At 37.4% G+C, this 14,380-nt stretch overlaps 1 protein-coding gene across 1 annotated transcript in view; it reads left to right on the forward strand.

Moving 5' to 3' along the window:
* Positions 1–14,380, forward strand: part of LOC148953970 (glycoprotein-N-acetylgalactosamine 3-beta-galactosyltransferase 1-like) — a 103,247-nt gene that overhangs the window by 51,839 nt on the left and 37,028 nt on the right. Inside the window, exon 3 of the mRNA XM_089086056.1 lies at positions 12,977–13,086. Within this exon, the coding sequence (XP_088942182.1) occupies positions 12,977–13,086 (110 nt within the window). The remainder of the gene's footprint in view (positions 1–12,976; positions 13,087–14,380) is intronic.

Consider the following 14,380-nt stretch of genomic DNA (forward strand, 5'->3'; position numbering starts at 1 on the left):
TCTGTTTTTTCCCTATTATTCAAATAAGATCGTTCGTACAGTTCAATACGCGAATTTTATATCCTGTTTTGCAAATTGAGTTAGCTTTTAGCAGCATATGTCAATCAATCAATTCTGAGTTTAGCCTACTATTCTTTAATTAGCAACTTCCTTAATTATATAGCTCAATGATTATCCATAGATACCCAAAATTAATACAAAACTTAAATTTGTTTCCAAGAAAATATTTTGAATACGATTTGGCTGTATAAACTATTATGATGGTTCAAGATAAAAAAAAAAAACTTTATGATGAAAGTGCTTCAAAAACCAGTCTGCTTGCGTTATATAATCTCAACTATACTCTCAAAACGTGTTTGTTCACTTTATAGGTATATAATATAAAAGGATTGGCCGCTTTTTGCAATTTGTTCGTTAAACTGCACTGTATATGGTGTATATGGAGTATAACATCCCTGAAATCACTCGTCAAAACTTATACAGCCTTACTACTAACGCCTTCTATAAAAAACCTTATATGCGCCCAGGGCATAATTTACAACCCTTGCAATAATTGAATCTAAGTATGGGATGAATATTTGTCATTAGGAAATATACGGAAATTTTTTTGTGTGGGGGTTTTCCGGAGGATCTTTCATGAGAAGAAAGTATTTGCGCGTAGGGGGGGGGGCAAGAAGTACACAAAAATGTATCTTTTCCACTGCCCTTATAACTTCTAAATTAAACTAAAAAATAACACGACTCAAAGAAGATTTTTAAATTTTGAAAATCATAATTTCCGCGAGGGGGGCATTTTCCAGGTGATGAGGTTTCCGTGGGTGGAGGAGGGGAAAGTGTCCATGGGGGAAGGGGTAAACACTTAGAAAGTGACAGGGTGAAGGGAACCCCAATTAAAAAACATATAAAAGAGAAATAAATCTAGATTTAAGAGTTTATGACGTCCGATTTTCTTTGTTTTTGTGACAACAAAACAGAGCATTTTTATAAATCATCTTGACATTAATTTATATAAAGACTTAAAAAATCAAACAATTCCAACAAGGTTGAACATGTAAAGATTCTAACTTGTATTTTACCAAACGTAAGTACGGTGGTTGAGTTGCACGAGGGTTCAGTTGTACGATGGTTCACTTGCACGGGGATTCAGTTACATGGTGATTCAGTTACACGGGGGTTTAGTTGCACGGGGGTTGAGTTACTCGAGGGTTCAGTTGCATGACGGTTCAGTAGCACGAGGGTTCAGTTTTATGGGGGTTCAGTTACACGGTGGTTCAATTGCACCGTGGTTCAGTTGCACGGTGGTTCAATTACAGGGGTTCAGTTTCACGGTGGTTCAGTTACAATGGAACCATTTTTTTCTAATACACAAATTGTCGAGAAGATAGCACCAGATTTCCTCAGGTAATTTTTGCTTGTCCAGTCCTTGGGGGCGGAGCCACCAGCTAAGTCTCTCCATAGTGAAGAGAGCAGCACAGATGAATCAAATGATATCAAAGTATATTTGTTGTCGATACTTGTCAATACACACCCGGTGCAGCTATGTTTTAAATGTATGGTGACTTTGAGAACATACACAAGAATGTACATCTTCTACCAAAACAACTAAAGAGAATACAAGAAACCCTACATTTCTATGTAATGAATGCTTACTTGCGTGGGTTAACAGCTAAGGAGGAGATGGGGTGTTGTAAGGTGAGGAGTGGGGGGTGTTCCAAGTTGTTTTTACTGCGTGGCAACAACTTGGAAAATTTACCTTTGAAATTTAGCTTGTGTCCGCATTTTTCGGGATACTGGGCGATTTTGTTGACATATTCTTTAAATCCTTCCTGCAAATTCAAAGCTTTAGCTGCACTCCTATATCCAGTTTGCCTAGCATGGATTGGTTAGTAAGAGACCATATCATAGGAACGTAAAGTAAAGCTTTCACATTAATATCACTCTTATTATAGACAAGATACTTTATTTTTGGAAATCATACTCGATATTAGAAAGCAAATACACGAAATAAGCTTATTTTCACAAAACATTGCTCTGTAAAAGTTAAACTTTAAGGTAGAGAGTGGGGTTTTAACCTTCCTCATGTTTAAGGTAATCCTGAGTTTATTTGTTATGAACAGCAAACAGAAAACAGGTGCTAGGGAAAATGTAGCTTTAGCATTAAAACAATATTTAGAAGAAAATAGTTTTTCTTGATCCGACATCAGAATAATTTGCCAACCAAATTTTGCCTTCATTGGTGGGATTTATTTATTTGTGCATAACTTGTTCAACTTTACCATAGAAAGGCAAACGTAAACGTGACATTAAACTGCTGATCGTTTTATTCCTCTTTCCTTAGTAACTTGTGCAGGTAAGAACCCTAACTTATCCTGATTGTACAAAAAATGCACTAGTTAGAAATGTTGCTTAAGCATAAAAGGAGTTTTTACGGGCTCTCAGTAGAAGGCATAATATAGAATTACATAGTGATTAGCTCAGGTCAGCTCGATGTTCATGCCTTTTTACCGGTGTTAATTTAACTCAAAAACTTTGTGAAAAAGAAGTTTTTGAAGAAAGATAAAGAGCCATATTAAAACTTAAGATATGAAGAAATAAAGCCCAGCAGTAATTCAAATTTAAAACGACCAGAAATTACTATAAAAAAATAAGTGAAACCAAAAAAGAATAGAAATTAAAATAAATAAAAACATATATAACACATTTTAATATAGATGAGTAAATGAATCCTGAAAAGAATAAAAATTAAAATGAAAACTCAAGTCAAATTTAAAACGAGCACAAATTAGAACAAATATAAGCTTGGCTACTGCCCACCGTAATCGTAAACCTCCTAAAGCACATTGTGCCATTTGTATTTTCTTGGAAATAATACAAGATCCATAAAAGTCCCTAAAACTTGCGAAGGTCCCAAAGAGCCCCCCAAAGAGCTCTCATGTCGCTAAAAGCCCATTTTTGCAAGGTTAAGCCATGTCAATACTTCACCTAAGAAGTCTTTTTGGTGTGTTAGCGACCATAAAGGTCCTAAAGACTGCAGAATAATTTCAAGGCTACAGCGTCTAAGTCTTCTTGATAATGACGAACGAAGAGATTTGATTTCCTTTGCCTCTGGCGTCAATTAAGCTACCGCATTTTTTATATCGGTTTTTTAGATATGGATTCCCAGAATAACTTCAGAAAAGTAGCTATTAATGTATGACTCTTGCGTACCTAATCCTTATGTCGTTGCAGTGACAACTGCAACCTAGTGGAGAGCAATACTCGGGCCATAGTAGCCAAAAACAAAATAAAAAAAATGGTTTAAAAAATTAATGCTAAAAAATCCCAGACTGAAAGAAATTCAGGAGTGGTAACTGTTATTCACTTTTAACTCAACATTAATTTGTACCGTAATAATTTATTGGTAAATTCTCCTCCTGAAGAAACTTTACCTAAAGTATACCCCCCCCCCCCCTTCTCTGCCCATATTCATACTCACATGTTTCATATTCATATGCCTCAATTATTCGCTGTGGATTCCAAACATTAGGCCATTTACAAGGATTGTTTGATTTTCTTTACCACTTCTGATCAGCAGCTTGTGAGCACACAAACGAAATGGCGGATATTTTGCGGAAGGGAGAAATAAGAAAAATTTTGTCAAAGAAGCTGGTTTAGTTACATAATCATAAATAACTGAAGATCTGATTGAAAGAAGCGTAAGATATTTATTGAAATTGAGTATTCAAAACCTAAATTTCAATTGCAGGACTTGAATTTCAATCATTCACATATTAGTGTCAAAGCTTTACTTTACGTTCATGATATGGTCTCTTACTAACCAATCCATGCTAGGCACACTGGATACAGGAGTGCAGCTAAAGCTTTGAATTTGCAGGAAGGATTTAAAGAATATGTCAACAAAATCGTCTAGTATCCCGACAAATGCGGACACAAGGTAAATTTTCCACGTTGTTGCCACGCAGCAAAACACCTTGGAACACCCCCCTCCCCACCTTACAACATCCCATCTCCTCCTTAGCTGTTAACCCACGCAAGTACGCTTTCATTACATAGAAATGTAGTGTTTTTTGTATTCTCTTCAGTTGTTTTGGTAGAAGATGTACATTGTTGTGTATGTTCTCAAAGTCACCATACATTTAGAACATTGCTGCAACATGTATGTATTGACAAGTATCGACAACAAATATACTTTGGTTTCATTTGACTCACCTCTGCTGCTCTCTCCGCCTTGGAGAGACTTAGCTGGTGGCTCCGCCCCCAAGGACTGGACAAGAAAAATTACCAGAGGAAATCTGGTGCTATCTTCTCGACAATTTGTGTATTAGAAAAAAATGGTTCCATTGTAACTGAACCACCGTGTAACTGAACCCCTGTAACTAAACCACCGTGCAACTGAACCCCCGTGTAGCTGAACCCCCGTACAACTGAACCCTCGTGCAACTGAACCCTCATGCAACCGAACCCCCTTTAACTGAACCCTCGTGCAACTCAACCCCCGTGTAACTGAATCACCATGTAACTGAACCCCCGTGCAAGTGAACCATCGTACAACTGAACCACCGTGCAACTGAACCATCATGCAAGTGAACCACCGTACAACTGAACCCTCGTGCAACTCAACCACCGTACTTACATTGGGTAAAACACAAGTTAGAACCTTTACATGTTCAACCTTGTTGGAATTGTTTGCTTTTTTAAGTCTTTACATAAATTATTGTCAAGATGATTTATAAAAATGCTCTGTTTTGTTGTCACAAAAACAAAGAAAATCGGACGTCTTAAACTCTTAAATCTAGATTTATCTCTCTTTTATATGTTTGTTAATTGGGGTTCCCTTCACCCTGTCACTTTCTAAGCGTTTACCCCCTCCCCCATGGAAACTTTTCCCTCCTCCACCGACGGAAACCTCATCACCTGGAAAATGACCCCCTCGCAGAAAATATGGTTTTCAAAATTTTAAAGTTTTTTTTGAGTCTTGTGATTTTTTAGTTTAATTTAGAAGTTCCAAGGGCGGTAGGAAAGAAGAATATATGTGTAAATCTTGCAACCCCCCCTCCGTGCAAATACTTTCTTCTCATGAAAGATCCTCCAGAAAACCCCCACACAAAAAAATTTCCGTATATTTCCCAATGACAAATACTATCTGTAAGCAATAGACAAATAAAAAAAAAACTTAAAAAGGAACTGAAACTTCTGCAATAAGGTTATCTGATTGTTTTGTAGCTAGGAACAGAGGGAGATATCTCAAAGGGTACATTTTGATGCCAAAACATCTCAGCTCTCATTGAGCCCTCAAATAAATTCAGAATTAGCTCTAAGGGAGAGACGGCAGGAGGATGGAGGTAGAAATTCTTTGATAATCCCCAGGCCTTTCTAGTCTTTTTTTTATAAGCCGAAAGTGATTGGAGACTAACCAACCGCAAGAGTAATTTTTTTTTTTGGGGGGTTGGCGAGATTTTCCATGGGTATGTATTTTCTGGGAGGGGGTATTTTCTGTTTGGTGTTATTTTTCGCGGGGTATTTTCCTTAAGGGATGTTTTTTCGGGGGGGGGGGGGTAAACGGCGGCTCTCACCGTCTACAAACTGTAATTTTTTTTGCCACTTTGCTTGTTTTGTTTTTTTAATTTTGTGGTATTTTCTACGCACGTAGTTGTTTATCTTTTGGTTTGAAAAAGGTTTATTACCTACTTCGGTGCAGTGGTTCAGTTACACGAGGGTTCAGTTGCAACGATGGTTCAGTTACATGGTGGTTCAGTTGCACGGTGGTTCAGTTGCACGGTGGTTCAGTTGTACGGTGGTTCAGTTGCACGAGGGTTCAGTTACACAAGGGTTTAGTTACATGGAGGTTCAGTTAAATGGGGTTGAGTTGCACGGGGGTTTGTTACACGAGTGTTTAGTTAAATGGGATTCAGTTGCCCGGTGGTTCAGTTACACGACGGTTCAGTTGCACGGGGGTTCGGTTATACGGGGGTTCAGTTGCACGATGGTTCAGTTACACGATGGTTCAGTTACAGGGGTTAAGTTGCTTGTGGTTCAGTTACACGGTGGTTCAGTTACACGCAAACCAGAAAAATATATATTTAAACGCCTGAAACCCCTCGCAAATGGTCATAGATCGAAAAGTGCACCACTGGAATCTCCATGTTCGAAAAACCTTCATTAGTGGTTTGTAGCCCCCTCTCCAAAACCAAATAACTGAAAACATCGTTATGTCTCGTATTTTTCATCCCGATGTCCTTAAACAGCATTAGTTGGCTATTGCTGTTTGTTAGTATGTTGCTCTGGGCTTGGACTACGAACTCTGAGGTTTTGAGTTAAAGTCTCATACTCGAATTTTTTGGCAGATGTTGTCGAAGTAAGTAGGACATGAACACTCTACTTTCTTCAGCAGTAAAGTACTCTCCTCATCGTAAATCAAAACAATGACTGTGAAATAAGAATACCGTTTCAAGTTGCGAAAGTTACCTTGAGAACTAGAGAGAGCTGGAAAAAAGAGTAAAGAAGAACGAGGAAAGCTTGCATAAAAGCAGAAAAAGAAAAGCAAATGCTCGATGTTTTTTTTTTCTTCCAACAAGCAAAAATAGTGGCTCTTGAAAAGCCATTACAAACTCTAAAGGAGGAAAACCTAAAGCCAGAAAAATAGCAAAAAGAGTGACTGATTTTGAAATGCTGCGGTCTTGTGAGGATTTTCTGGCCATTAATCAAATTAGTTACATGTTTATTTTACGAATTTTGGTACCTTCATAGTTAAAAATCAAGAAAAAAAGAAACTTGAGAAAATCCATATAGAAAGCCAAGGGGTCGGATCGTCTTGATATTATCCATGTCTTTCCAGAAGAGGATGAGGCTACATTGCTGATCGTCCTCGTTTCAGTTTTATGTGAGACCGGTTTGAATATCGAGTATGATATTGATTACTTTATTTGTACAGTAAGCAATAGCTGGACCAGATCCCTATTAGTCCTTTTTCAGTGTCAGGATGGTTCCTAAGGGTCCTTTTTTTCGCCAAAAAAGTCGCCAAAGTCCCCTATTTTTGACTCTTTGAACCTGTGGCGACCTGTAATATGTAATTTGAACAGCACGCTTTACTTTTTCAAATCATCAATATAAATCACTATGATAATCGAAATAAATCGAAAAACTTGTGAATGAATATTTAAAATGATTGATATTCATTAATTCCTCGAGATATCAGCAATTCAAGAATCATGATTTGATTTAACAGTATTTTTTTATTTTTCAACGTTATAATCATAAAAGAAAAATGTTTAAAATACATTTTGTTTTCAGTAAAGCGCAATTGGCGCAGTAGGTCTTAGGAAGTTTGTGTTTTGGAAGGGGTGTGTGTGAAAATCATGTCTGTAGTAACTTTTATTTTTTTACTTTGACTTTAGTTTTTGTTTTAATTTATGCTCGTTTTAGGATTTATTTATTCATCTGTATAACTTACCTGTTGTCTTTGTGTTTGATGTGATGATTTTTAAATATTTGTTCATTTTGGGTTTCATGTTTTCTTTGATAGTAATCTCTGGTCGTTTTAGTTTGAATTCTTATAGGGCTTTATTTCTGTTCATCTTAAGTTTTAATATGGGCCTTTATTTTTCTTTGAAAAAAGGTTTTAAAGGTTTTTTTTTGTTGTTGAAGCTTAATTATTTGTCATTGTAATGAACATTTCTCCAGTTCTTCAGGTTTTCGGTTTAAGAACTAAAATATTGGATTCCAGTATGAATTTTAAAGTTGCATAAGGTGACCTGAATGTTGCCTTTGACTATGTTCAATATAATTATTGTATGAATTTCCTTCGATTTGAGATCAAGACTCGGACCGGATTTTGAACTAAGATTCTAATTCAACACTATTTTACAGATTATTTCTATAAAAGAAAATTAAAATTGAGAATATTCCAACAGATTATAGAAAATTTCAGATTACATTCTAAGAATCTGGATGCACGTTATGTTTTTTGATTGAGTTCAACATCCCTCTCAACGTTCTCTGAAAGTTCAAACTTAATACCACTAGAAGTTCTTGAAATGATTGACATTCGCTACCTTTCGACAACCATGCAGCAAATAGTCTCTTTTGATTTATTTCAACACTCCTCTTAAAATTCCTTTAATATTCTGACTTATAAAGTTCCTGAGATATTGCTCACATCATTCGGACAACCTTGTTGTACATAGTATCTTTTGATTTAGCTCAACATCCCTTTAGTATCCTCGAAAGTTCCAACGTAATTACCCGTAGTCGTTCCTGATATAGAAACGGATACGCCCTTTTGAAAACCTAGATGTAGTGTAACGTATCCCTCAACATTCAATGTAAGTTTCAACTTAATTCCCTTGCCAGTTCCTGAGATATCGCAGATATACCCTTTAGAGAATATAGGTGCACATAGAGTCTTTTGGTTTAGTTCAACATTTCCCTAAATGTTCACTTAGTAATCTAAGCCATTCCTAAGATATTGAAGATAATCTCTTTTGACAACCTGAATGCGCTTAAACCCTTTTGATTTAGTTCAATAGGGGTTTTAGTAGTAGAAGTTGTAATAGTACTAGTAGTAGTAGAAGTAGTTACAACAGTCATAGTAACAGTTACGATCGGAGTAGCAGCAATAGTTGGTAGTTGCCGCAGTCACAGTTGCAAGCGGTCGCAGTCGCAAGTAGCTGCGGTCGCTAAGAGTCTTTATTTCAGTAGCAAGTATCCCCAAATTGCCGACGCAAGTAGTCGTAGTCACAAGTAGTTGCAGTCGTAAGCTTAGTCCCCATCCCAGTCGCAAGTTATCCCAGTTGTAGTTGCAAGTAGTCACAGCCACCAGTACTCGTAGTCGCAAGCAGCCACAGTCGCAAATAGTCGCAACCGCGAATGGTTGCAGTTGCAAGTAGTCACAGTCCAAGTAGTCATAGTCGCAGTCACAAGTAGATGCACGCGCAGCCGCAAGTAGTCGTAGGCACAAAGAGTTGTATTCGCTGTTGCAAGTAGTCGCTACAAAAATGTCGCAGTGGTAAGTATTCAAAGTCTCTGTCTCAAGTAGTCGCAGTTGCAGATAGTCAGAAAGATATTTATTAAACCAAAAAACGACATCAGTGTTAACAGCCATCCCGAGAAGTAAAAATACATGTCCAAGAGGGTGGCAAAAATACTCTAAAAATAATACAGAACTAAACAAATTATAAAACAACTAATACAAACCGCATATCCTAGTCGACACCACAAACCTTACAACAAAACAAATTCATCTTACTGTTAAAATCAAACCGCAAGGGGCCATAATAAATTATGCAATTATTTATTTACACCCCCCCCCCCAAAAAAAAACAATAATCAAACAACAAAATAACTAAAATTCATACTTCCTAAAAAAAAGTTCTTTAATTTTTCTCTTAAACACAGAAATATCACTATTATTTTTAATATTCTGTTCTAGATGATTCTAACTTCTAATCCCCCTATGAAGCACAGAAAACGTCGACCGGTTCGAAATAACCAATAGAAGATTGATCTCTCTAGGAGATCGAGTGTCATAATCGTGGATCATGGATTTCAAATTAACTATACTGTCAAAATATAAAAGATTTGTATCATGTTGTAGCGTAAAAATAAACAAAAGTGTATAAGCCTATAACTCTCGTAGTCCAGAAGCTGGCAGTATCCTTATTCGCTCGTAGACGTTCCGTACCAAATCCTGGGGTTGCTGACCAACCTTCAATCGAACAGCGTTATTTTGAAGAACTCTTACAGGTCGGACATTGGAAACAAATGTACCAAGCCAAGCACTACTACAATACAGTATGTATGGATGGAAAAGGGCTTTTAATAATCTGAACGCACCTAGTATCTTTTGCTTTAGTTCAACATTCCCTTAGGTTCTACCTTAATACCTTAGCCTTTCCGGACCTTCCTAGGATCAAATATACCTCCCTTTCACAATAATAAATCCTATATGTAAATAATAGGTGAATTTTCTTATTTATAATCCTTGCCCCGGGGGTTGTGGAAGGTTATATCATTCCGGAAGGCATATTCATGGGACCTTATGACTATTTTGAACAAATTAGTGAGGCTATCTCAAAATGTCGGTCGTTTTTGAGATGGGGGTATCTTCAAAGTATTGGGGGGGGGGGGGTTGCCCTCCGATCAGTTTCCAATACTCCCTAAATATGCCCTGGAAGTTTCAACTGAATGCCCTCAATCGTTCATGAGATATTGCCGATACGCTCTTTTGACAACCAGCATGTGCATGTATAGTGTATTTGATTTCGTTCAACTTCTCACTTAATATTTCCTGAAAGTTTCACCTTAGTTCCCTAAGCCTTTTTGGAGCTCAGGCTCAAACATGCATCCATTTTCCAAAATTAAACCCTATGAGTAAACAATGGGAAACATGTGTAACATACCGCACTTGTCCCAGGAACTTCTGGAGATTAGGTCATCCCTGGAGGCATAATTATTTCGCCTTAGGCTATTTTAAAGAAATGGCTATCTTAAAATCTTGATCGGAACGTCTTTGTAGGGAGAACAGCTAAAAAGTTCATGGTAGGGAGGCTGGTTACCTTCTGAATTGTTTTGGCTCTTGAAAAGGGTACTAGACCTTCCAATTTCTACTCGAATGAGCCCCCTCCGAAGTTTCTACTGCCATCCCTTCCATATGAAGTGGCTCTGGAAAAGCAAAACTGATTATAAATTGAAGCCTTAGGGCTCTTTACTATAGTCTATGCAACGCTACAGCATTGGCTCTGTTTGTTATCCACACTGAGGATTACTAGATGCCTTTGGTCCATTCCTTGTCTTTTGAAATAGCCTAGTCAAAGATTTGATATAGAAAAATAAAAAAAAAAATAAAAAAAAAAAAAAAAAAAATACCGCAAACAAATTATGATTTAAGAAAATTTTTGTTTGACTTTGTAGAAGAAAAAGAAGGCTTAAACTGAAAGTTTCTTTTCATCGAAAAAATATATTCTTCTTACTTTGAGTAGCATTTAGTTTTATGGTCACCCTATAGGTCGAAGCATATTTCTGAGCATATATGATCGTATGGCTTAATGATACTACTACTACTGCTAATAACTCACTGAAGCACCAAGCCGCCTAAGCCCAACACGGCTACGCTCGCCCCTCTTCCATCTCGACCTATTCAAAGCCTTACTCTTTGCACCCTCCCTAGAAGTTTCCGTTTTCCTTAAATCTTTCCTTAAGACATGATTCCACCCCATTCAGAGACGACCTGCTTTTCGAAGCAGGCTGGCAGGTCGAAGCAGGACGACCTGCTTTAAGAAATGTAAAGAACAATATTAAACATAAAATCAGTAGAAATAAATTCCTATAATAATTCAAGTTCAAAACAACCAGAAATTACTACTAAAGAATAAATGAAACCCAAAACAAACTGAAATTAAATAAACAATCATAGCAAAGATACAGAGTTCACGGTTGAATGGCTTAATATTCCTTTTAATGCATGCTCTACGTTTTTGCAGCTCCATGATGGTCTCCTTAAGCCCCTTAGTTCTTTGCCCTCTTTTACTTCCTATCAAACTACTTATAATCTTCTTAACGTAAATCATATTCAAATTTATTTTACTCAATCCATAAGATCAGCCTTTAATCCTTTAATGGGGGTTAAACTACATGGGACATTATGCCTGAATCAGCTCAAGGATTTTCAGTTGTTTATCTTCTTAAAAAAAAGGTGATAATCAATGTTTGACTTCACTCTATCGTTTATTTATTTTTATTTTTTTTTTAGTAACGCAAAAACAAGACAAGTATTTACATACAGTTAAAACTACAAACTAATTTTTTTTTTTTTTTTTTTGCGACAGCAAAAACATTTAACGCAGAAAGAAGCCAAATAGTAGAAGTAGTCTATATATTTTTTAGTTTTTTTTTTTTAGCCAAAAGTAAGGGCGAAGCGAACCAATAGTACAGCATTCTATCGCATGCTTCCAGTTCCTGAATGGTTTGGTGACTAGATTCCCCAAGCGCTGGTGGCAGCCTTTGCCAGCTGTCTCGGACGAGAACAGAACGCAAAAAGTAGCGTCCTCAGACGGAGAGTAGGACAACCAACTAAAACGAGCGAGCCAAGTTAACTGAAACTTCAGCTTCCGTTTTTCGGATACTGGAAAAATGTAGGAGATATCTGGAGTCCAAAGGCTCTTCAGCAAACGTAGTTTAGAATTTGCATCGAGACTAGATGATTTGTTGATAAAACGACCGATGTCATTTGCAAACGACGACAAAGACTGGGTTGGTGCAGGTGTGTCGTGGTTGGTTCCAGTGGCCGTGATTCAGAAGCTTCAACGATAGCTCAGTGCCCTCCAGTTCCACAGGTGTAGATGAATACTCCGCAGACGTCCCGCTAACGCCACTGTCAGAAACATCCCTGGTCCGCTTGGGCACGAAAAACGACGTAATGTCACGCTTCCTCTTCATGTTGAAAATCGCTCTTCTCTTATTCAAGTCCGAACTGAACTGACAATCTTGCACCCTCCTCTTATAACATTGACCTCGAATGCCCATTAATCCTAATTTACTATGCAAGGTCAGGTGAACATGGGGTTAACTAATTGGCAATTAGGGAACCCCATGTTCACCTGACCTTGCATAGTAATTGGCAATTAGGTAGACCCATGTTCACCTGACCTTGCATAGTAAATTAGGATTAATGGGATAATAAATTAGGAACGCAATTAGTAATTGCGTAAGCGATTGCACAATCTTTGGCCCACAAAATGCAATAGGATTTAGTGTGGGAGCATATTTTTTCTCTGGTAAGGTTTTGTCTTTACAGGTATTTTTTAGATTAATTTTGTCTCGGTAAAAATTTCGGGGGGGGGGTCAAACTGAGTAACCCCCCCCCCCCTGGATACGACCCTATCAAAAAGGACCTATAAAAGGTCTCTGTTTGTCACCTACTTTTACAAATTGTAATATTAATTCTTTACACTTTCTTTACATTGTAATTTCTTTTAAATAGTTCAGTGAGTGACCATCTTCACTATTTCTACCAATCAGACGATCACTCAGAAGAGAAAAACATAGAAGTTTTGAGCAATTCTTTTACCCAGGACGAGCACGATCATTCAGGTAGTGTATCTTTTATGACTCTTTCTGCTAAGACAACTTTTACCACTTCAGCGAATGCTACTGGCTCTACTACTGTCACTAATTCTTACTGACGACTACTTTCACCATTACTACTACTCTGATGAACACTACTACATATACCATAATCACTTCAGCCACAAGTCATGCTACTATGGCTTCCACGACTTTGTACCACTACTAATATTACCATTGCTACTCCAATCACTGCTACTTCCCTTACCTTGAATATTTCTGCAATGACCACTTCTACTACGACTTGTACTGTTATTACTGCTGGTGCCACTCCTCCTAACACTACAACTCCCACCATAACTGCTCTCGTCATGACAACCTCTATTAGTCATACTTTTACCACGGCAGTTGCTTTATCACGGTTGCTTCTACCTCTAATATTACTAGCACTACTACTAAATTAAAACTACTTCTGACTGGACTATTTTTATTGTAATCACTCCTGCCACGGATACTTTTACCATGACTACTACTTCTACCACGCTATTACTAGTGCTTGTTAACCCCGCCACAAAACTATTCCTACTCAAATTATCACCACATGAACTGCTGTCATCATTTCCCTTACTACTGTTAAAGCGACAATTCCTACCACAACAATAACAACTAGACCTTTGGTTCCAAGACGCCGTTGAGTGTTGCAGAAACTGTGACTCGAGGGTTAGAAAATGAATGGGCTTGAGAGAAGGGCTGCTTGCCCTCCAATCTCTTGTTACTCTTAAAAAGGGTACAAGACACTCGCGCTGTAATTTGATTGCAAGGGGGAGGACTTCCCTCTTGTTATATCTAGTAAAGAGATTTTAAACAAGTAAAAACAAAGTGAAAACACTTTAAATATATTTTTTTTTTCAGTAAAGTGCAAATTATGTTCTGGTCTTGAGAGAGTATGTGGGTTGTTAGTCCAACTAATGTAGTTTTCTGTTTCTTTTGAGCTTGACTCGGTTATTTATCGTATGATTTAAACATACAAAATACGTTTAAAATGTTTTAACTTTCATAAATTAAAAATTATTAAAATTGTAAGGAATATATATCAGTGTATGTATACTAAACTGACAATCCAAAGTCATTTGTTTTTTCTTTTTTTTGTAAACTGCAAATTGTGTTCCTGTTTTGAGAAGGTGTGGTGGTTGTGAAAGACATAATTTCCAGACCTTTCAACTACACTGAACAAAATGGATATCTCAAATTTTGAGTAAATGTGTTTTGGGAATTGATGGGCGTGGGGGGGGGCTTGTCGGAGGGGTGGGGGCTATCAACC

This window comes from Artemia sp. Qi Xiang Cuo, chromosome 3 (assembly GCF_049724085.1).
Source record: "Artemia sp. Qi Xiang Cuo chromosome 3, ASM4972408v1, whole genome shotgun sequence".
Taxonomy (NCBI): Eukaryota; Metazoa; Arthropoda; class Branchiopoda; order Anostraca; family Artemiidae; genus Artemia; species Artemia sp. Qi Xiang Cuo.